This window comes from Sebastes umbrosus, chromosome 20, assembly GCF_015220745.1.
Source record: "Sebastes umbrosus isolate fSebUmb1 chromosome 20, fSebUmb1.pri, whole genome shotgun sequence".
NCBI lineage: Eukaryota > Metazoa > Chordata > Actinopteri > Perciformes > Sebastidae > Sebastes > Sebastes umbrosus.
Window position 1 is genome coordinate 11,521,709 of NC_051288.1, and position 23,860 is coordinate 11,545,568.

At 42.0% G+C, this 23,860-nt stretch overlaps 2 protein-coding genes across 6 annotated transcripts; one reads left to right on the forward strand and one right to left on the reverse strand.

Moving 5' to 3' along the window:
- Positions 1-575: 575 nt before the first annotated feature.
- Positions 576-6,430, reverse strand: znf668 (zinc finger protein 668). The gene is made up of 2 exons (XM_037755112.1): positions 6,004-6,430; positions 576-3,118 (listed from the first exon to the last, which is right to left on the reverse strand). The coding sequence occupies exon 2, from the start codon at positions 3,108-3,110 to the stop codon at positions 1,134-1,136; it is 1,977 nt and encodes a 658-aa protein (XP_037611040.1). The 5' UTR covers positions 3,111-3,118; positions 6,004-6,430; the 3' UTR covers positions 576-1,133.
- Positions 5,689-21,495, forward strand: znf646 (zinc finger protein 646). 5 transcript variants are annotated; one of them, XM_037755107.1, is made up of 5 exons: positions 11,635-11,993; positions 12,393-12,475; positions 13,928-16,744; positions 16,963-18,030; positions 19,666-21,495. In XM_037755107.1, the coding sequence occupies exons 3-5, from the start codon at positions 14,142-14,144 to the stop codon at positions 20,558-20,560; spliced, it is 4,566 nt and encodes a 1,521-aa protein (XP_037611035.1). In that variant the 5' UTR covers positions 11,635-11,993; positions 12,393-12,475; positions 13,928-14,141; the 3' UTR covers positions 20,561-21,495. The 5 variants fall into 5 exon arrangements, with proteins under 5 accessions (XP_037611036.1, XP_037611039.1, XP_037611035.1 ...); XM_037755108.1 differs by lacking the exons at positions 11,635-11,993; positions 12,393-12,475 and adding an exon at positions 5,689-5,816; XM_037755111.1 differs by lacking the exon at positions 12,393-12,475 and having other exon boundaries at positions 11,633-11,993; positions 19,793-19,947.
- Positions 21,496-23,860: the final 2,365 nt, after the last annotated feature.

Below are 23,860 nucleotides of genomic sequence, written 5' to 3' on the forward strand. Positions count from 1 at the left end.
CACTCCTGGCTTTTGTTGGGAATCTTAACAGTGGGGAAGTTGGGAAGCTTTGGGAGCAGTCAAAATCAACAAAATCTTTGACAAAGTTAAGATTGAATAGAATTTAATGAAGATTTTGGTTCCAACATCTATCATTTTCTACGCCCTGTACAATTAATTATTTTTTCATCTTCTTTAAATAGGATGTACCACTAGCTCGCAGTGCAGACACACAAATGAAAGCTTTAAGGAAGCATGCAAACGGTTCATTTAAGAATTCAAAAATGTCACAGCAAATACATACAGCTGTTTGTACGTATGGATTTAAGTGGTTCTTAATGTATGCCAAGGTACATTCAGTGTCATTAATGGGAATGAAGTGTGTAGTGAGACAGCTTACCTTTAAGTGCTGCAGCCCGCTGATGAGTACTATCACTTTGCATGCAGTCTTTTATTGGTGCAAGAAATGTCACTGTCATCATATATGCGTTATTACAGATGATGCGCTGACTTGACTTTTCGTAAGCATCTCCCTCTTCAATATTGAAGATGCTCGTGCACACGAGGAAACAAAAAAATGACCTTTAAAACATTACTACTTTTTACACATTACACGTTTTTATTGGTATAAAATGTAATTAATCTGATTGAAGATTTGGGAATGCCACTTTTATTTTACTCAACGATTTATATAATATTAGACCTTACTAATAATTACACAGTAAAACAGGTACACATTATTTGTTTCAATAAAATGTAAATTAAAAGAACTCAAAAAGCATTAAAAAAAAAACACATTTACCTGAAATCACAACATCTTAATAAGTGATCAGCACACGTTTGCGCCACATTTTTATGAAGAGATTACAACAGATAAGATAATGTCACAGTAGGCTACTTATAGTACAGTATATATTTTAAAACGTGAACATCGTACGTAACATCTTTCAAATACCATGGCAATGCCAAACAGTGAGAAAGCGCTGACAATTTACATGAAGGAAACTCTAGTTTGAGTTTTTTTGAAGGTTTCTTGTATAGGATTTTCTTGAAATATCATCAGACCCATCATCTATACAGATTTAAGGCAACTGGCTAAATATTTGTGGAATCAAAATTCAAAAACAGTAAAAAAAAAAAGAAAAAGAAGAAGCTTAAAGTCCCTCCTCTTTGACTAAGTACTCTGGCAGAGTCTGAAAAGCAGTCACAGGTACAGTCACTGGAACTGTCAGGGATATGGCGCTGGGTTCAACAGTGGAGGGAGAAACCTCACTGGGAGCTGGAGGAGAGGGAAGCGGGTCGGTGTGAATAATGTTTAAGTCACTGAGTTGTTGGGCGGCTGCGTGAGTCCGCAAGTGCTTGCGAAGGTAGGCAGCAAACAGGAAAGCTTTGCCACAGTGGGGGCAGCTGTGCGGTTTGCTGGTGGAGTGGATCTTCTGGTGTTTACGCAGTCCAGATTTGTTGAGGAAGCCTTTGCCGCAGCTGCTGCACACGTGGGGCCTCGGCTTGGGATGCTGCTTCTCGTGCTCCTGCAAGTCCGCCAGCTGTGCGAACTCTGTCTGGCAGGTTTCACACACATGTGAGCCCATGGGCACGATTTTGGTGACGGCCGGAGGAGCGGAGTTGATGGAGTGGAGACTTTCGTGTGCCTGAACTTTATCCCAGCTTCCAAATGTAGCATCACAGTGAGTACAGGAGAACTGAGGGAGAGTTGTGTGGGCGGTAAAGCCTGAGGCTGACCCGGCCTCCGTCTCCTGTTGTTGTTGTTGTTGCTGCTGCTGTTGCTGTTGTTGCTCAGTCTGCTCCGCTAGGTGAGTTCTCTCATGTTTTCGCAGGCTCGAGGACACCACGAATGACTTCAAACACTCCTCGCATTTGAAAGGCCTCTCTCCGGAGTGCACGCGGCGGTGTTTGTTGAGGCTGGAGCGCTCTGCGAACGACTTGTCGCACTCGGTGCAAGAAAAGGGCCTTAGACCCGTGTGGACGAGCATGTGGCGCCGCAGATCCCAGGATGCTACAAAGGCCTTGTCGCAGCTCTGACACTTGTAAGGCCGCTCTCCAGAGTGAACGCGCTCGTGCACGGCCAGGTCGGCCGGCTGCCGGAACCTCTTGGAGCACTTGTCGCAGGGGTACGGCTTGAAACCCATGTGGGCTCGCTGGTGGCGACGGAAACTGGAGGGGTCGGAAAACATCTTGCCACACTGCGGGCAGAGGAACGGCTTCTCGCCAGAGTGAGTGCGGAGGTGAGACTGGTAGGAGGAGAGCTGGGTGAAGCCTTTACCACACTGCTCGCACTGATAGGGTTTGTTCTGGGAGTGAATGCGCTGATGGCAGGCCAGCGAGGAGGAGCGGGAGAAAGCTTTGCCACAGTCGGAGCACAAGTATGGTTTTTCTCCAGTGTGGGAGCGCTCGTGGTTTTTCAGGTCCTTCAGCTCCGTGTAGGTTTTCCCACACTCGTCGCAGGCGTACGGCCGGTGGCCTTGGTGGTTCCTCCTGTGTTTTCGAAACACCGAAGGATCTGCAAAGCTCTTGCCGCACTCGGCGCAGAAGTACGGCTTTTCTCCCGTGTGAGAGCGCATGTGCACCTTCAGTTTAGACTGGGTGGGGTAGCTCTTAGAGCACTGACGGCAAGAGTAAGGACGCTCTCCGCTGTGCTGTGTCATATGGATCCTCAGGCATATAGCTTGCATGAAGGCCTTGCCGCACTCCGTGCATACGAATGGTTTCTCCCCAGTGTGAGAGCGGCTGTGGTTGCGCAGCTCCGTGGGTGTCTTGTAAGCCTTGTGACAGTCGGGACACTGAAAGGGGCGCTGGGCCGAGTGAGTGCGCTCGTGCTTTGAGAGTTGAGCCTTGCTGGTGAATGTTTTAGTGCACTGAGAACACGAGTGTTGTTGCTGCTGCCGGTCCTTCGCGTGCGCCGAGAGCTTGTGGCTCCGCAGAGCCGACAGAGTTCTGAAAGCCTCCGTGCACGCGGAGCATTTGAAGGACGGTTTGGCTTTCGGAGGCCTGCTTCTGCCACGTTTTTTCGCAGGCGGATGATCCTTCACCGGCTCTTCCTCTTGTTGTTGGCTCTCTTCGTCCTGTGCAGGAGGAGGGGTGGGAGGTGGGCTGCCAGGCTGAGGAGAGGCCATCTTTATAGCTGCAAGATTCAAGATTGAAGAGTTTTATTTGCCATTTGCACCTATAAGTACATTGGAATTCTGAGCAGTTTACACCGAGTCAGCTTTAAGAAAAGAAAAAAGGTAGAACAGGCACAAGGTAATTACAGTACTAAATAACTCAACACAATAAATAAATAAATTATTAAAATATAAAACTCAGAGACTGTTAGCAGCTATGTTGACTGGTGCACTTCCATGTGTGTTCCCTCCCTGACTATTCGTGTCTTTCCCAATCAAAAGCCCTGGGTTAATGCAGATGTTCGTCTGAAGATCAGGAAACGGTGTGCAGCTTTTAAGTCAGGGGGACACTGGAGTATAAAATTGCCCGATATGAGCTACAAAAATCCATAAAAGCTGCAAAAGAGCGGGCGTACTCCCAGAAACTTGAGAGCTGTTACCTGCATAACAACACACATAGTATGTGGCAGGGAATCCAATCTGTCACTAAACTACAGGAGAAGCACGACGAGGACAGACACCACCCTTCCAGACAACCTCAACAGCTTCTACGCTAGATTTGACAGACTGAATGGAGACACCCCCTCAAAAGCCCAACAATAACCCTGATGAGACTGCATTACAGGTGACACACACAAGAGATTATATATACAAATTTGTAATAAAAGCATGTAAATAAACAGATCAATTAGCAGGATATGAAACTGGAAGATTGTGCCACAGAGATCAAGTCCAAAGCTATGACTGATATGCCAAATGATTACCAAATCCATTATTCTGGGATCTAATCATCAGCTGTCATCTATGCCCCACACTGAATCTCTACTTGGACAGTGAACCTATACAGCAGGTGGATAAGGTCACAGTACTGGGACTAACTATAGACAATCAATTGTCATGGGTATAGAGCACATTGACACAATTGTCAGGAAAATTGGAAATGGCATCTCCATGGCAACAAAATGCCTTCCGTATGTTCCAGCACACATTCTGGGACAAGTATAAATCTTTAAGTTTAAGCCACCTGGACTATTGCTGTCCTGTCTGGTCCTCTGCACTGAAAAGTGTACTGCGGAAACTACAAATTGCCCAAAACAGAGCTGCAAGGCTAGTCTTACACTGCCCCATGAGAACGAACACAGACAGCATCATAAACTGTCATGGTTACCAGTAGAGAAAAGACTTGCCTTAAGCACAGCGACATTCTTTAGTAACAGCAATTGTTCTACTAAACCCGACTTCTTATACAGTCAAATTACTTAATGCAGAGACCTTCACAGTCATTTCACTAGAACAGCAGGTGATGGCCAAATCATGTTACCTCACCCAGAATCGAATGCCTTAAAAAAGACAGTTATCGTGCCATCAGTCATTGGAAAGGTTGCCCTCTTTACATCCGTCAATCCTCTAACAAATCCTCATTCAATTACCATCTAAGAATGCATTACTTAAGCAGCTGATCCATAGTCCAGTGTTGGTCATGTATGGTTTTTTTTGTTCCTTTTCCCTGATGATGGGCCTTGAGGCTAAATGGTTGTGGAAGATGTGTATGAATGTGAAATTTATATATGTTTGGAAAATTTGAATGTTATTTGTGTAACACAAATATGATGTTGTATATAGTACGTATGTGATAAATGTAATGTACTTGATTTCAGACCCCACACTGTTAAGAATTTACCAGTAAAATAACAGTAAAGAACTGGCAGCAGGGTTGCCTTTATGTTACTGTAAAATTAACATTATTATACTGTCGCTGAAATTTACAGCTTTGTACTGTTAATGAAAAATACAGTTTGAACTGTTTTTTTATTAATTTCACAGTTAATTTACTGTTTAAAGATACATTATATAGCTGTTTTTCACCTTTCTTTTACATTATCTTACTGATAATGCACTATTTAGGTTGTATTTTTTACATACATTTTAATAAACATTATTTTTTGCCTAGATAAATAGACTTAGCAGGTTACAGACATAGGAATAGTCACACTAAATACAATTAAAGGCACTTGTTAGGAATAAGGCTATAATAGACTTGTTGACACTTTTTTCCCAATAATGTCTGTCTATAGCTGCTACAAGCACAGAATGCAAACCATAACAACATGTGAGTGAAGAACAATAAAGCCAATTCACTGATTTTACAATCATGTACAATGTACAAGCCTCACATGTGCAGATCAGGTCCCAGAATTAAAAAGAAATACTGCATGAAACTGTTACTGATGATACTTTAGACAGTTGATCAGCAGTAAAGTGATGTTTTTTTAAGAATACATTATAGTTCAGTTAAAAAACAGGTTTTATTTTGTATTAACAGTAAAGCACTGATTTTAGCAATAACAGGTTAATACTGTTGAAATCCTGCTGTAAATTAACAGCAATTGTTTACAGTGCAGGAAGACAAGCTGGTGCCATTGGTGTCAGCTAATGGGGATCCTTTTTAAATAAATAAATGCACATGAAGTAGGAGAACAGTGAGAATGTCTGATGATGTACTAGATCTGTGTGTTAAGAGCAGTAAGTGGGTGTGCATTAAAGCACAAAATGGCTGGCATTAGGACCTCAGGGGACAATAAGCTAACCGCTTTGATGCCAGAGGAAGTTGACTTCAGATCACTGTGTGTATGAATGACTGACATGTTACACGACCAGACACCAGATCACAAAGCTCACGACTCAATGTGATGATGTTAACAACCAGGATGACGACACGTAGGTATTCATTCTCTCTCTTTCTCTTTAGCTAAACACTTTTAACTTGACTCAAAATGGCTGGCTCTAGGACCGGCTGCACCAAACTCACTCACACAGTGTCGTCACCATAACGACCGTGATTATGCGGAGCTGCATGCAGTTAAGCTGTTATTGTGGTGCATTAGAGAAACAAAGACTTTCTTACCTTGATAGAGGTCTTTAATGGTTGATAAAGCCTTGAAAAGCGTCTCTACGCGGCTGTATTACTGTGAGACGCTGCTGTTTGCTGTTGACTGGCTGCAGGCTGAGGGGGACGGCTCTAGGACCATGATGACGACAGCTCTCTGCAAGCCAAGTGTGCAACATTATAATGTGTTTAATGTTAACAAATATCAGCTATAAGACACACATGTATTAATAACACCTAGAAAAACACCACAGTTCTGTTAAAGCTGTCTGGCTTAATGGAAACATGCCAAACTGAAGAGAAGATCATTTACAATGCTTTATAAGGCAATAGCAGAGCTGTCAGAAGCAGCTAGCTGGCTGATAAAATAAGCTCTAAAGGTGTCTTATACAAAAAACCAGCAGCTGAATAGTGAAGTGAACATTTAAGTTTTTCATTTGAGTTTTATATTTGTGATTTCTTTAACAGCTCAGCTCAATACAGTTTTTGTATTAACTCAACTTTTAGCCTAGTAAGCTAGTAGTGATGTGTCGTCGCGAATGAGCCGGTTCAAAGAGCCGGCTCTTATAAGTGAACGACAAGAGCCGGCTCTTTTAAGTTGAACGATGGGAGCCGGCTCTTTTTAGTGAACAACAAGAGCCGGCTCTTTTAAGTTGAACGATGGGAGCCGGCTCTTTTAAGTGAACGATGGGAGCCGGCTCTTTTTAGTGAACAACAAGAGCCGGCTCTTTTAAGTGAACGATGGGAGCCGGCTCTTTTTAGTGAACAACAAGAGCCGGCTCTTTTAAGTGAACGATGGGAGCCGGCTCTTTTTAGTGAACAACAAGAGCCGGCTCTTTTAAGTTGAACGATGGGAACCGGCTCTTTTTAGTGAACGACAAGAGCCGGCTCTTTTTAGTGAACAACAAGAGCCGGCTCTTTTAAGTTGAACGATGGGAACCGGCTCTTTTAAGTGAACAACAAGAGCCGGCTCTTTTAAGTGAACGATGGGAGCCGGCTCTTTTAAGTGAACGATAGGAACCGGCTCTTTTAAGTGAATGATTGGAGCGAGCTCTTTTAAGTGAACGTTGGGAGCCGGCTCTTTTTAGTGAACGACAAGAGCCGGCTCTTTTAAGTGAACGATAGGAACCGGCTCTTTTAAGTGAACGATAGGAACCGGCTCTTTTAGGCAAGGCAGCTTTATTTTGTATAGCACATTTCAACAACAGGGTGTAATTCAAAGTGCTTTACAGAAACATTCAAGAACATTGCGACAAAATGCAAAAGAACATTAAGAAATAATTAAAACAGTTATAAAAACATAAAAACATTAAAACATTAAAGATTAGAAAATAAAAACAAGCTAAAAATAAAAGCTAGGATAGAAGCTAAAATTGCATAAAACTCAAAAGAGTAAAAGTTATAGTGCAGTGTCAGAATGAAAGGCACCCGCAAACAGGAAAGTTTTAAGCTTTGTTTTAAAAGAAGTGAGAGTTGGAGCGGTCCTGCATGTTTCTGGGAGCTTGTTCCAGATATTTGGTGCATAAAAACTGAATGCTGCTTCTGCATGTTTAGTTCTGACTCTGGGGACACTAAGCAGACCTGATCCAGATGACCTGAGAAGTCTGGATGGTTCATAACACAGCAGAAGATCAGAAATGTATTTTGGCCCTAAACCATTTAGTGCTTTGTAAACCAGCAGCAGTATTTTGAAATCAATTCTCTGAGAGACAGGCAGCCAGTGTAGAGACTTCAGAACTGGACTGATGTGATCCACTTTCTTGGTCTTAGTGAGGACTCTAGCAGCAACGTTCTGAATCAGCTGCAGCTGTCTGATCGATTTTTTAGGAAGACCGGTAAAGACGCCGTTACAGTAGTCAAGTCGGCTGAAGATAAATGCATGTACTAGTTTTTCCAAATCCTGCTGAGACATCAGTCCTCTAATTCTTCTTATATTCTTCAGGTGATAGAAGGCTGTCTTTGTAATTGTCTTAATATGGCTGTTAAAGCTCAGGTCTGAGTCCATGACTACACCAAGGTTTCTGGCTTGGTCTGAGCTTTTTAACATCACAGATTGTAGGTGAGCACTAACCTTTAATCTTTCTTTTTTGGCTCCAAAAACTACAACCTCAGTTTTGTCTTTGTTCAGCTGAAGAAAATTCTGGCACATCCAATTATTGACTTGTTCAATGCACTCACTCAGTGCTTGTATTGGACTGTAGTCTCCTGGTGATAGAGTTATGTAAATTTGTGTGTCGTCTGCATAGTTATGGTAATTTATTTTGTTGTTCTCAAAAATCTGACCCAGTGGGAGCATGTAGATGTTAAACAAAAGAGGCCCCAAGATGGAGCCTTGGGGAACTCCGCATGTGATTTTGTTCAGCTCAGATTTGCAATTACCTATAGACACAAAGAAGTCCCTGTCTTTTAGGTAGGATTTAAACCAGCTGAGTGCTATGCCAGAAATACCCACCCAGTTTTCCAGTCGGTCTAGTAATATATTATGGTCAACCGTGTCGAATGCAGCACTGAGATCCAGTAAAACTAAAACCGTAGTTCTACCACTGTCTGTGTTCAATCGGATGTCATTGAAGACCTTAACAAGAGCAGTCTCAGTGCTGTGGTTTCGTCGAAAACCTGACTGGAAGACATCAAAAGAGTTGTTTAGTGCCAGAAAGCTATTTAATTTTTGAAAAACTGTTTTTTCAATTATTTTAGACAAGAATGGAAGATTTGATATCGGTCTGTAATTATTTACTATTGATGAGTCCAGATTGTTCTTTTTGAGGAGTGGTTTGATGACAGCAGTTTTCAGGGCCTGTGGGAACACTCCTGAAACAAGAGATGCATTAACAATCTGTAAAAGCTCTGAGACCATACAATCTGATACTTTTTGAAAAGGCCTGTTGGCAGAATGTCAAGGCAGCATGAGGAGGATTTTAGATGTTGTATGATTTCCTCCAGGTATGTCTGATTTATTGGATAAAACTGTGTCATGTTATTTGCACCAGGTTTAAGTGGACGCAGGGGAAACAAACATCCTGTACCTGCTATGGAGGAAGTGACTGCTTGTCTGATTTTGTGAATTTTTTCTGTAAAAAAGGAAGCAAATTCATTGCAGGCCCTGGAGGATAAAAGTTCAGAGGCTACTGACACAGGAGGGTTTGTTAGCCTGTCGACAGTAGCAAACAGGGCACGTGCATTGTTATTGTTTTTGGTGATGATGTCAGAGAAGAAGGACCGCCTTGCATTTTTCAGTTCTGAATTATAAATGCAAAGTCTCTCTTTATAGATGTCATAATGAACTTGTAGATTTGTTTTCCGCCACTGGCGTTCAGCTTTTCGACACTCTCTTTTTTCATTTCTTACCAACATGGTATTTCTCCATGGAGATTTTTTCTTACCAGAGACAATCTTCACCGTGGTGGGTGCAATGGTATCAATAACATTTGTCATTTTAGAATTGAAATTATCTACAAGCTCATTGACAGAGGTCCAGGGGAGGGTGGGTGTGGAAGAGAAAGCCTGAACAAATTGATCACTGGTATTTTCAGTGATATACCTTTTTGTGATTACCTCTGTCTTATCATTCCTGTGCACAGGAAGAGTACTCTCAAAGAATACACATGAATGATCAGACAGAGCAACATCCATCACTACAACCTTGGAAATGTTCAGGCCCTTTGATATGATTAAGTCCAAAGTGTGTCCCCTATTGTGTGTGGGCTCTGTCACATGCTGACTCATTCCATAGTTATCAAGAACCTGACACAGTTCTTTGGCCCCTCTGTCCTGTTGGTTGTCAACATGGATGTTAAAATCACCAACAATGACTACACAGTCAAAGTCAACACAAATTACAGACAGCAGTTCAGTAAAATCATCAAAAAAGTTTGCACAGTATTTAGGTGGCCTGTAGATATTGAGAAACAAAGCTCGAGAAGAGGAGTTCAGCTGAAGAGCGACATATTCAAAAGAAGCAAAATGTCCATAAGATATCTGTTTGCATTGGAGAGAATCATTAAACAATATGGCAACTCCACCTCCTTTCTTATGCATTCTAGCTTCGCTCATAAAACTAAAGTTGGGAGGAGTTGACTCGATAAGAACAGCTGCACTGTTATTTTGGTCTAACCAAGTTTCAGTTAAAAACATAAAATCAAGCTTGTGCTCAATAATAAAATCATTGATTAAAAAACTTTTTCCTGCCAAAGACCTGACGTTTAACAGGGCTAGCTTTAATGTGCTAGAAGCATTATTATTATTTTTTTTTAAGTGAACGATAGGAGCCGGCTCTTTTAAGTGAACGTTGGGAGCCAGCTCATTTAAGTGAATGATTGGAGCCAGTTCTTTTAAGTGATCAATAAGAGCCAGCTCCCATCCGAGAGCTGTTTTTTTTTTCTTCTTTTTTCTTTAATTAATTCAAGGCAGAATGATAGGACGATCTTCTCCGCGCCACGGGCACTCCATGCACTGACTGTGACTGAATTTTGTGTTAATGACGTCCGTGCGACCAATCAGGTGATGACAGACAAGGATCATATCATCAAGCAGGGAGGGGCGGGGGGTAGTGATGTTACGTGCTGTGCCGAGGCTTCGGAGCGTGTGTCGAGTAATCCAGGAAGTTTTCTGCGATGCACGTATCGAGGCTTGCATCGTTTTAGACCAATACGTCATTGATGACGTCCGAAGCCTCGCTGCCCAGCCATACCGCTGACTGGTTCAGGAAGTGGTTCAGATCTTCACTGGTTAAACCAACGCCACTTTCCAGAAGTGACACAGAATACTAATATTACCCCTCCTGCCATTTTTATATTATATTACACTACACTACAATACAATTATGGACCAAAGGATTGGTTTACACACATAACATGCATTACTCATAAAACAATTAAAGTTTATTATACATGTATGTTATATACTCATAATATACGTACTAGAAAATAGACATTATATTATATATTATATAGATATAAATGGATTACATGGTAATATATTTTTTTTTCATTGTTTATAGTCATTCCCAACAGCCTTTACTGGCGCAAAATACAGTATATCACAGATCACATGGTTAAGATCAAATCTGCCTGTTTTACACTCTTTGATCGCCAGGTGGTTTCGTGTGCACATGAAGCCTCGAGAAATGAAACCTTTTCCGAACCAATTTGCTGGAAAGCTTCAGAATCAGAATCAGAAAGGTGTTTATTGCCAGGTGTAAGGGGTATACACTAGGAATTTTCTTTGGCTTTGTTGGTGCAGTCAAACAGTATAATTACAAAAGAATAGATAAAAAACGTAGAATAAAAATAAGAATAAAATAAAATGTACAATTTACAAAATAAGCTATAAACAGATGTAAACAGATAGTGCAAATAAATGCAAATAAAATTCAATGCTTCATGAAGCTTCAGCTCACCATCACTACCATCAAGCAGGGAGGGGGGGGGGGGGGGGGCGCGGGGCGCTGACGGTCTACAGGTACAAAGCAGGAGAAAGAGGAGAAAGAGAGAGGAGTGCGGTGCACGAATAGCAGACAAGATGAGTGACAATCGGAAACAAAGCAGCATGTAAAATTATGGTATTCTGGAAATTGTAAGGTTTAGTATAATTAAATTGAATAATTTAAGTGATATATGTGGATATATGATCATAGGTCAAAACAGCGCTAAATTTGGCTGAATTATAAAAAGGCAGAAGTAGTAAAACGATGAGCCGTTTGGTGAGCCGAAAGAGCCGGCTCTTCTTGGTGAGCTGAGCCAAATGATCTGGCTCACTAAAAAGAGCCGGAATTCCCATCACCACTAGCTTTAGCTAGCTGGCTTCGAGGGGGGAAGTATTACTGTGCTGCACATTTCCTGTTTCCTAGCAACAAGAGCAATGTGGAAACGGGGATGGAGGAAAAAAAAGACAATTGGTAAAAAAAAAAAAAGGGGGGGTTGTCCTTTTTACTCAAAAATAACGTGTTTTAAAATAATGAATGAACATATATATCTTCGGAGGCTGGCTGTGAATCCGTACCGCTGCAGGTATTTGATTTGACGCATTTGCTGACGCTGTGATTCTGTGTTTAAAACGACTTCTTGGCTTTTTGGTGCAATGTTTGTTTAGCTAGCTTAGCCACCATGATGCTAGCTGGTAGCGAGCTAACCCACTGTCATATTAATGTGACTTGTAGCTAACCTCGTCCTTATAACATCATGATGACGAGTGTGTTTGTTTCTGGTTGTGTTTATAATGTCGGATATTATTGGTGTTTGCGTTGGCAGTAGGTCTGTAGAGAGATAGAGAGGCGTTTCCCGGTTTATTGACATAGCTCGGTCTGTTAGCCTGCTGCAGAGATGTAGCACAACATGTCAGGATAGGTGCTGTTTCTAGATTTAATGCATTCAACAATTCAATCCAATTCAATTCAGACTTTATTTCAGACACACACAGGAGGGTCCATAGCAATAAAAGAAAAGAAAAAGAAAAAACATACAAGACAGCAGTTCATCATTCAATTCCTAATGTAAGTAAAGCTTTATTTATATAGCACATTTTAAAACACACCATTACAAAGTGCATCACACACAAGAAGAAACATCAAACAATGAAAAAAAACAAGGAAAAATTACAATATGACACAGAAACAATGAGAAACAGATCAAACAAACACATGTGGATGAGGCCTATAGAAAGGCTTGTGTGCTAAGTGCATTCAACTTCAATCCAATTCAAACTTTATTTCAGACACACAGGAGGGTCCATAGCAATAACAGAAAAAATAAACAAAAAACATACAAGATAAGTATATAATAAAATATAAAAGCTTTATTGTCATTGCATTAAATACAACGAGATTCACAGTTGCCACTTCTGCTCAGTGCTTTAAAACAAATACTTGACAAGACTAAACGAGGCAGATAAATCATATAACAGGTAAAACACACACACAGTATATAAAGCAAATACAACAGGTAAAGTAGATGTAATAAATAAATATAAACAGAAGTGTTACACTAGAAGTATAAAATATAAAAATAGATGTAATGTAAACAGAGTTAATTGCACTTGTAAAAATAGGTAGGGTAGATGTAATAAATTAAATGGAACAGCAAAATATTAAAAAACCACAGCTGTTCATCATTCAATTCATATATAGGCTATCTCACCTGTGTTTTTTCTGAGCCTGGATGAGTACCGAGTGCAGCTCTTGCTCGGGCTGGTTAAAGCCTCTATGATGCTGTTCTCTGACTCATCCAAGCGACAAATAAAATGATACATCAAATGTCTTAAAAGTGCCTCACATGTAGGAAAACCAGAGGACACAAACAGTTGACTGGCACTATGCCATCTGGGAACCTAAAGCAACAACCTCATTGCATCATTGTAAGCCACTATATGAGCCTTCGCATACTACTTTTCTTGTAGCTAAACCAAAGATGAGCTGTGTACAAAGGCGTGCAGAAAGCTCTAAATAATGAACATTTTACATTTACAGAACACATAACTGAATTTTACAAAGCAGCATATTTGCCTGAGTATATAGTTTACAGCACTGTCGATAGATATCTCTGTCATCATTCCAATCATCAGTGAGAAAATGGCCAAGGTATTTTATTTCCTTGCATAAGCATGTCCATGATACTGGTTACCTGCTACCGGTGACGCATTAAAACGTAAATACCGTGGCTAGTTTTACCAAAGATTTATTGACAGATTTAATCATTTGATCAGCCCTTGTGAGGCATAAACATTATGAGATGCTCACTGTTGCTACAGAGCTGGTGTAATGCACAGGTTAAGTTGTCAATTTGTATTGAAAGATTTTTTGAAGAATAAACCTTTTATATTTTTTAGGAATAATGCATGATAGGTAATTTGTAGCTTCTATAATGTATACGTCATTGCATAAAATTGAACACTGTTACATACATCGTTTATGTATTCACCACTAACGCATCTCTTCTGTCCTCAACAGCTCAATTTGCCTGCTTCTCCTAAATTCAAGTCACTCTGCTAATTGTGTGGAACTGGTTCTCAACATCTTCTGCCGCGTTACCTCCGTGGACACTCTTTGGACCTTATTATAAACAACTTCTTTGTATATGGAAAACAAAGACATCTAATGCATTTCCCTCCTGCATATTCATACACTCTGTGTCTGGTGCACTTCATTCAATTGCTATCCTGTAATGGCAGTGCAAGACCCTGGCAGGACAACAGGTTTTCCTTGCAAACAATGTGGCACGGTATGTCCCAATATGCCCACTCTGCTCGAGCACATGGATGCTCACCTTCAAGAAGAGGAAGAACGTAAATTTAAATGTGATGAATGTGGACGTGGTTATAGGCATGCTGGGAGCCTAGCTAACCACAAAAAGACACACGAAGTGGGTTGTTTTCAATGTAACATCTGTGGTAAAGAAAACTCTAATGCTTTGGCCCTGAAGAGTCATCTCCGGAGCCACACTTCGCAGAAAAAGTACACCTGTGCCGAATGTGGGAAAGCTTTTCGTCTGGCAACACAGCTGGCTACACATGAGAAGGTTCATCTCGCCAGGCGAGTAAAGGAGCAGTCATATAGGAAGGTAGACATGGAGTATCCCACACATGAAATTGAAAATGATCACCCACATCAACTCGATGAGCAGTCGGCCAGTGTCGGGATTTCTACAGAAAATAGCCCAGCTGTCGACAAGACGGAGGTTGTTTATAGTGCACAATCTGAGACCTCTGATGATGCAACAAATCGACCTTTCAGATGTGACTTGTGTGACAAATCATACATACACCATCGAAGCCTGACCAATCATAAGAAGACTCACCAAGTGGGAATGTTTGAGTGCACCGTGTGTTTCAAACTGTTCAATAACATGGCTGCCCTCTACAGCCACCAGAGAACTCACAAGACGAGAAGCACGACAGACCCTGGTCCAATGAGTGGGTCGTACACAGGCACACCACTTGACCAGTTTTCACCTCAGAGCCAAGATGCTCCGGTAAATTTTTGCCATTTGTGTCAGGTACTATTCCCCAATGATGAAGAGTTCCAGGAACACATCCAAATGCATAACTCTTCATCTCTGTCATTTGGGCTTCAAGATACCATGTCAGAGAACCACAATATATCATATGACAACAGTATTGCTTCGCCTGAGTCAAATTTTTATGCATCTCCTATAAATAATGTTCCCTCAGTGTCATCAATAGATAATCATGGCGGCTTTGATCAGCCACAGGAGCAGATTAGAAGTAACGGTCATGTGTACTCAGACTGTTCCAATAATCAAACACCACCTTCCAATAGCACTCAGGGAGAACCCCCAATCATAAACACAAGCATTCTCAATCCCACCCTGACGCACACAGAAAACACTGACAATGCAACTGAAATGGAAGAGACTTCAACTGTAGATACTGATCGTCCCTTCAAGTGTCAAGTCTGTGGTAAAAGCTACCGGCACTCTGGGAGCCTCATCAACCACAAAAGGTCACATCAGGTCGGGATTTACCAATGTTCCATCTGCAGGAAGAGCTATCCTCACCTGGCCGCCCTCAAGAGTCATCTTCGTCTCCACAAAGCTCAGTCTTCATCTTTTGGCCTCAACGCTGAGGGAGACTGGCTCTCCTCAGAGCCTCTGACTCTAGATAACCAACAGGGCTGCTTCTCTTCTCAAGACGAGGAGGATGACGGCACTCCCTCTTTGCTTGGTATGGATCAGGAGAATGGAGTTGACCACAGCAATGGAGCTTTGTACCATGAGCAGTTTAATCAGGACTTTTCCCAGGATATGACTGTGCATCTACCTCACAATGAACACCTGATGCAGAGGCACATGTGTGCAGACTGCGGTGAGACATTTGCAAATATTGCAGGGATTAAGTCTCACAGTTGCCCACTGCTACAGCAGCAACATGGCACTACTAGCAGTGACTATGACAGTAATATGAATTTCCAGGACAGTAATGGTCACTGTGTCATTGGAAATCCAGGGAGTAATGTAGAGTTCCATGGTCTGAATGGTAGCCACGACCAAAGTTACTTCGAACAGAACTTTCATGACAATATGAGCAGTGATCAGCTGAATGGTGGCGGAGAAGGTGATAATGCTGACGAGGAGGAGGAGGATGATGATGGAGATCTTTATCAGTGCTCTATATGTGGAAACAGCTACACCAGCATGAGGGCTCTCAGGAGCCATCTCCGGGGTCACACACAGTCCCATGGTACTCCTGCAAGCTCAGGGCCTTCCTCCATGTCCTCCCACGAAGAAGTGAAAGATGATGAGCCCGGAGAGATGATGATCTGTAGCACATGTGGGGAAAGTTTTGCCAATAGGCAGGACTTGACCACTCATCAGCTTCTCCACAAAAAGGACCAGGTAGAGAATGTAAATCATTTACATATGAACAACAGCGGCGTGTCCGGAGGCAAGGAGGAAGCACAGAGTATCATCTGTGGCAACTGTGGCATCTTCTGCACCAGCTACCATCATCTTGAGAGCCACGGTTGCACAGCTGAGAGGACTGATGAGTCGTCACACGGCAAAGAGGAAATGAAAGTAAATGATGTTACCCAGCGTGAAGACACGAGTCGTATCACAGAAAGTGTTGATACCGAAGATCGTCAGTACAAGTGTGATCAGTGTGGGCGTTCGTACAGACACGCCGGCTCCCTCCTTAACCACAAAAAGTCCCACAAAACGGGTGTATTCAGATGCCTCGTCTGCCAAAAGCGCTTCTACAACCTGTTGGCCCTTAAAAACCATCAGAGGTCTCACTTTGATATTAAGAGGTTAGTTACAGTAAGAATACACATCATTAATACGTGTTTAATTCTTGCATTTGTCACTCATGTTGCAAACTGTTAATGCATGTTGGAAATTATGAAAACCAAAAGCGAGTTGTTGCCTGTAGAGTCTGTGTTTTTTGTGTGTTGCTGATGTGTTTTGTCATCATGCCTCCCTGTTTTGCAAACACAGAATTAACCATATGCCTTGTCTCCTCCCCCAGGCATACTTGCCATGAGTGTGGGAAAGCCTTCAAAATACAGAAGCAGCTATTGAATCACCTGAGAAGGCACAAAGAGAACCAAGCCAAAATCCAGGATCTCAACAACCAGATCCAGGCCCTCATGCAGATGAATGGGACCAGGTCAGATGGAGGAATGCAGTCCTTAACTTCAAATGCCAATCAGGCTTTTTCTTCTCCTCGACGCTGCAAGCAACTGCCTGGAGGGAAGAGAGGACAAACAAAGTGTGAGACCTCAGTCAAATCAGAGGACGCAGGTGACCAACGGCCTTTCGCATGTGACCAGTGTGGACGTACATATCGCCACGCAGGAAGTCTAGTCAACCACAGAAACTCTCATAAAACAGGTGAATATTACTGCTCTGTTTGTAACAACACTTACTCCAATCAACTCGCAATGAAGAACCACTTGCGCACCCACTTTGCATATAAAAAGCACTCTTGCCAAAACTGTGGAAAAGGCTTTAGGGGAAAGAAGCAGCTATCAGCCCACGTTTGTGCAGACGTCAGAAAGGAAGGGGCAGGAGTCAAGAGGAGCCTAAAATCTAGAGCCTTTAAGTGTAAAGAATGTAAGCAGACCTTTCTCTCTGTTGACCAACTGACAGCCCACACCTGTGATGCGCCGTCAGGCAGCAGTGATGCACAAACAAATAAAGAGGAGCGGCCTTTCACATGCAACATATGTAATCGCAGCTACCGCCACGCCGGCTCACTCCTGAACCACAAAAACACCCACAAGACCGGGCACTTCAGTTGCACCTTCTGCTCTAAGCCCTTCACTAACCCCATGGCTTTACGTAATCACACACGCATCCATACGCAGAAGAAAAAGTATGTGTGTCTCACATGCGGAAAGGCCTTCCGCCTCGCCAGTATCCTGCATAACCACCAGAGGGTCCACAACCGGGTGGCGAGTCACTTCAGCTGTCCAGCATGCGGAAAGAGCTTCCAGGGCAGGTCCGGGCTGAAGAGGCACCGCTGCCGCAGAGGTCAGGAGAACTCCCCGAGAGCTGGAGTCCAGCAGTCCGAGAGGGGAGACAAGTGCTTCATGTGAGTACCTGTCTTATTGTTTTGTCTATTAGTCGTCATTGGGGTCGTTTTTATATATTTTCTATTTGTTTAAAAAAGCTGTCCTGACCCGACTGATGAATTTGCCAGTTCAACATATCAGCCAATATTAGTTTATGACTGATAAGTTACCAGAAATTGTAATATAAAAAATGTTAAAGATAAGTTCACTGACAACAAAGTTTTTTTTTCAACTGTAAAATGTTACGCTCAGTACATATCTTGGTTATAACTCTTTAAAAAAACAAATTTAAAGAATCCTTATCAACAATATTTGTTTATGTTATGTATTAATGTTAAAAAAAAAATATCAGCAAACTGTTTTTGGGCCTTTTAAAGTATTGAAATCAGCTTCAAAGATCCAGTATTGGTCAGGCTATTATTTGGAAAGTATAATAATACTGTATTTATTAATAGCTAAAGGGAGAATTCACCGCTCTTTTATGTCGATGTCTATTCAGTGCAGATGGTAAATGTAGTCCTCTGGAGAAAACAAATTCCCCCAGTGCGTGCTTTATTGACTGAGAAAGCTGATTTCCCCTGCTGCGGAGCTGGGCCATCTGTAACTACATGTACTGGGATGCATTGCGTGTAAGCGGTGAGTTCGCTACGTCTGATGAATAAACAAAATAAACTCAATATTTTTACACCTAAACAGAAAAATAAAACCGCGCACCTTCTGAATTCAAGTATCTCTTACACCGAACTAAGACAGTTAGTCTGTTAGTTTTTCCACTGTTCTAACAATCAGCAACTCTGGTTTGGTCAAAATGAAGCCTTCATTTTCACAGAGTAAGATGTGAAAATGTGTGTGGCTACCCGTGGAGCCGATGCCACGCTTCAGCGGCTCGCTCTCACTCCTCCCTCCGAGGCAGACCATTAAATTAGCAAAATCCAATGCCAGAAATTCTCCCAAAATCGCCATGCTGGTCTTGGTTGTCTTTTCCAGTTTATATTTGGGATCCTGAAAAAGGTCTCCAGCGCACCTCTGTCCAAGAGAAAAGGAAAGTTTTAATGCAACGCACTCACGGATCTCTCTCTCTCTGTGTTGTCGTCGGCGACCGCATCCAACAAAAACTGCCCATTCATTACAGCAGAATTATTCCGTTTCTGTTGGCATCAGGGAACAAATTGAGCAAAGGCTCCATCAGTCAGTGTTTGCTCTCGGCAGCTCAGGTTCTGGAGGTTCCTCGCCGGCCATATCCTCCCCACAGCAGCTGCAGCCTCGAGCAGCCTCTCTCCGGCTATCCAAGTCAGACGTTTTTAAAAACTTACACTGTAAAAACTCCTTGTCCATAACATCCTGTGCACGCATATCTTGTGATGCCATTTTTACTGTTGGAAGCTTAACACAAGTGAAGAGATCAAGAAAGTTTCGAGCGGCATTGCGCCCCACAGCTACCAAAACTGAAGTACCAAGTACATCACTTCACTGGTAGCAGGTCAGCTTTCTCTGTCAATAAAGCACGCACTGAGGAATATATTGCTTCCACTACATTTTCCATCAAAACTGATTGGACATCTCCTTTAAGTAAGTAATTTGCAGGTTGATAGAAGAGTTGAATTTGAATTAAAGTGTAATATCAGGCATTGAATATGAACATATCCCTGCTGCAGGTGTGACCTGTGTGGGCGCTCCTACCGCCACGCTGGCTCTCTCCTCAACCATAAAAAGACCCACTCCGAAAACCTCCACCACTGTACCTTGTGTCTCCAGACATTTCCTGATCCTCTCACTCTACAGATACACTCCCAGATGAGGCGTCACTGCTGCCCTGAGTGCGGCAAGACCTTCTGTTTGGTCGCGCACCTGCAGAGCCACATGGAGGTGCACTCAAAGGACCAGTCCGTGGTCTGCAGCCCCTGCCAACAGAGCTTTCCCAACACAACCACCTACCAGCAGCACCAGGACATGCACCACGGGGCTCAGGACCCCTATCAACAAGGCGTGGATGAACCTGTAGATAACAACGTCTGCTGGGACTCAGGAATAAATCAGACCATGGGGATAGATGGGATGCACAAGCAGGTTCCACCACCTTTGTCCCATATTCCAGGAAGCATCGCTAATTCACAGAAGAGTAACGAGTCTGCTGGCACGGAGGAGAAGAGCCACGTCTGCGAGCACTGCGGCCGCACTTACCGCCACGCCGGCTCCCTCCTCAACCACAAGAACAGCCACAAGACGGGCTCCTTCTTCTGCTCCGTCTGCCAGAAAGAGTTCACCAACCTGATGGCTCTCAAGAACCACCGGCGGATTCACACGGAGCCAAAGCGCTACCAGTGTCTGGAGTGTGGGAAGGCGTTCCGCGTGTCCACTCAGCTCATATGTCACCGACGAATCCACACCAAAGAGAAGCCCTTCGCCTGTCTGCTGTGCGACAAGAGCTTTTCCAGCAAGTCCAACCTGCGGCACCATCAGAAGATGCACCAGAACACCCAGACCTACGACTCCTCTTTCAGTATGGATGCTAACGCGTTTATGGACTTGGACATGGGATCTTTCCTTTGAAGCCAGAGCGTACAAGAGAAGAGGACAGGCGGTCCTCTTATTTATCAGTTATTCATCCCTCTATCAATAATTGTAAAACAGTATTTTTTTTTTCAGAAAGTGCTCCTTGGTCCTGACAGAAGCTCATTTGAAGACATGCACATTTCATTACCGACTTCCAGTCTTACCTCCAACACACTCAAAAGTCTCCAGAGGGTCTATCGGTCAGCTTTTAATAAGGCCTGAATGTTTTCCAAGAATACGCAGGATCCTAGAATACAAGGAGGCTGATGAAAATATTAGTCGCCACTCATTCCTCAATGACAAACCACCCAACCAAAGTGAACAGAAAAGTGCAGCCCAGGTCCATGTAAAATCATTAACACTGATAAGTACTGTTCTAACGGCGATCTCTCCTCTCTTGCTATGTATAATTGTGTTCAGTGCCTCTGTAAGTTCCTTAGGAAACAAAATATACAAACTATATTTATCTCTCGATTCTTTTCGTTAGCTTTGCCGTCAGTGTCAAAGGACTGCTCACTTTCCTTTTTGGATTTCACATAGGGCAAGCCTCTTATTAAGTCAAATACCTCTGGGGTGTGTCCAAAGGTCTGGGGCAAAGTGATTTTCTGAAATCATAGTATCAAGTAAATAGTCGTACTGCTAATAATATTCACGTTGAGTGACATCGTATGCTAAAAATTGATGTTTTTATTAATTTATTCCTGTTATTTTATGTGCATATTTTATTAGAAAAGCTTTTTATGAATGTTGTAAAAATCGGTCTTCTAAAAACTCATGTAGCCTTTAAGGAACGTTATCAGTCGATTAGTATTTACTAGGGCTGTCAATCGATTAAAGTATTTAATCACAATCAATCCCATGATTGTCCATAGTTAATCGCAAATTAGTCGTCCATTTTTTTATCAGTTCAAAATGTACCTTAAAAGGAGATTTGTCAAGTATTTAATACTCTTATTAACATGGGAGTGGGCAAATATGCTGCTTCATGCAAATGTATGTATATATTTATTATTGGAAATCAATTAACAACACAAAACAATGACAAATATTGTCCAGAAACCCTCACAGGTACTGCATTTAGCATGAAAAAATACACAGCAACAACATAGCAAACTCAAGCCCAACAGGCAACAACAGCTGTCAGTGTGCTGACTTGACTATGACTTGCCCCAAACTGCATGTGATTATCATAAAGTGGGCATGTCTGTAAAGGGGAGACTCGTGGGTACCCATAGAACCCATTTTCATTCACATATCTTGAGGTCAGAGGACCCCTTTGGAAATGGCCATGCCAGTTTTTCCTCGCCAAAATTTAGCCAAAGTTTGGAGCGTTATATAGCCTCATTCACGTCAAGCTAGTATGACATGATTGGTACCAATGTATTCCTTAGGTTTTCTTGTTTCATATGATGCCAGTATCTTCACTTTAGCTTTAAAACTGAGTCCGCTACAACAAATTTGCGTTAAACAAATTAGTGGCGTTAAAACGAATTAGTGTTAACGTGTTATTATCGCGTTAACTTTGACAGCCCTAGCATTTACTCCTTTAGTTCTCAGTTACAACAGGCAGGAATGAATGAGCCAAGCATTATTGGCAGCACTCAGGGTAAACCTTCAAAAGGAACATACCTGATGTGTAAAACATTGTAGATAATCAGTTTTCTGAACTGAGCATTTTATTTGAAGTCGTGCCATTTCAACACTTATAATTGCGCTCATGTAACGGTTGTCAAAGTCACTCCGACAGATAGCTGCAGCTCCACATCCAGTGCACACTGTTGAATTATGATCCATCTTAAAAACTTTGAGAAGCATCAGTTATGTTGAAGTGCCAGTGCCTGAAATGTAAGTCAATTGTAGCAGTTTAATGTGAACAAACCTCCTCTCACTGTACTTGTTATATACTGTAAACCACAATGTTGATTTTATATTCTCTGGTAAATCATTAGATTTTATTTTCAATCTATCGTCTGGTTTGTGAATCTCCTCAGCCACAAACAGTTAAAACGTCTTAAAGCAGTCGATAACCGAAGTATTGCAGCAGTGAGGTGAAAGTGGTTCCTTTTTGTTTTCCATGAATTTTTCTTCCCTCACAAATGCTTTATATGAATCAAACAGGATGTATTTTCAAACAAACAGATCTGTGGCCAAGGCGCCTCATTTCTGCCAAGCACAAGTATTACTACAGACAAACCAGGGCTTTGTGGATTTACAAGGATGAACCAGTTTCATCTTCACTGTCGAGTTCATGAACCACTTTATGTTCTGTGAAAAATGTGCAATTATTGATTCTCTGGGTTATTTGTTTTGCCAGGTTGTCTAACGTGCCTGTTGTTCCTTAAGTGGTTTCTTTTCACAAACCAGAAATCTAGCAAAAGGGAACACATGGCCTTTGTTTTTTTTATAACAATCTGAATTTTCTTTATGCCTTATTCATTACATTTCATGTATGAGTATGTTTGGCACCGGTCAGAAGTATGAAATACCTCATGGAAAGCCCTGCCTACCTAGCAACTGCTACTTAATGCCTCATGCAGCTTAATTGTAGAGAATACACTGTAATCATAGAGATAGTTATGAATTGTAAGACAAATAGAATGGATGAAGCGTCAATTGTAAGGTTTTACTTTGTAGTTCGCAGTAGCTGTTTTCTCCATAAAATAGTCGTTTCTCTGCAGTTTGTTGTTTTCAGAGTTATATTTGCACATTTGTAAACGAGACACTTGTAGCCTAAGGAGGACAGGAAGTCTATAATAATGCAGCCAACCTGACGACGTCTGTCGGGGTGTCGACAGGCAACAAGTCGGCTGTTCGATAGTTCACCTCAGCTAGTTTTGCGGGTCGTAATATTTAAGCAATATGCTGAAAGTATTGTTTCAGTGCATGAACTGAGTAGATCTCATTTGTTTTGTCTCACCATTGTATCGAGTGCAGTGGCATCAGATTCAGTAGACTGACACTAGCCTTGAAAAACCATGACAACTTGCCATCTGCCATTTTCTTACATTATTTAAAATCCTACTGTAACATATTTTCGTATATGCCATGGTAGCCTACATGTAAAACGACACATGCACATTTGAGTTAAAACTGTATTTTTTTACAATGTTCTCCATCTAATCTCCCTGTGGCACTTAACATGTTCACCCCCTCTGTCATTGATCACAATCACAGCCTGGTATTTTGTGGCTTGTGTTATTCTCAGAGCTCTTTCTGTAAATATTTCAAGGAAAATATTGGTTGGATCTATGTACATTCAGATTTTCCTCAGCAGGAGAAAACTGCTAGATTAGCTAT

Coding starts and splice junctions, on each gene's coding strand:
- znf668 (XM_037755112.1), bottom strand. CDS start 3,110: ATGGCCTCTCCTCAGCCTGGCAGCCCACCTCCCACCCCTCCTCCTGCA.
- znf646 (XM_037755108.1), top strand. CDS start 14,142: ATGGCAGTGCAAGACCCTGGCAGGACAACAGGTTTTCCTTGCAAACAA. Junction 16,745..16,962: donor TCTCACTTTGATATTAAGAG/GTTAGTTACAGT, acceptor CTCCTCCCCCAG/GCATACTTGCCATGAGTGTG. Junction 18,031..19,665: donor AGGGGAGACAAGTGCTTCAT/GTGAGTACCTGT, acceptor TCCCTGCTGCAG/GTGTGACCTGTGTGGGCGCT.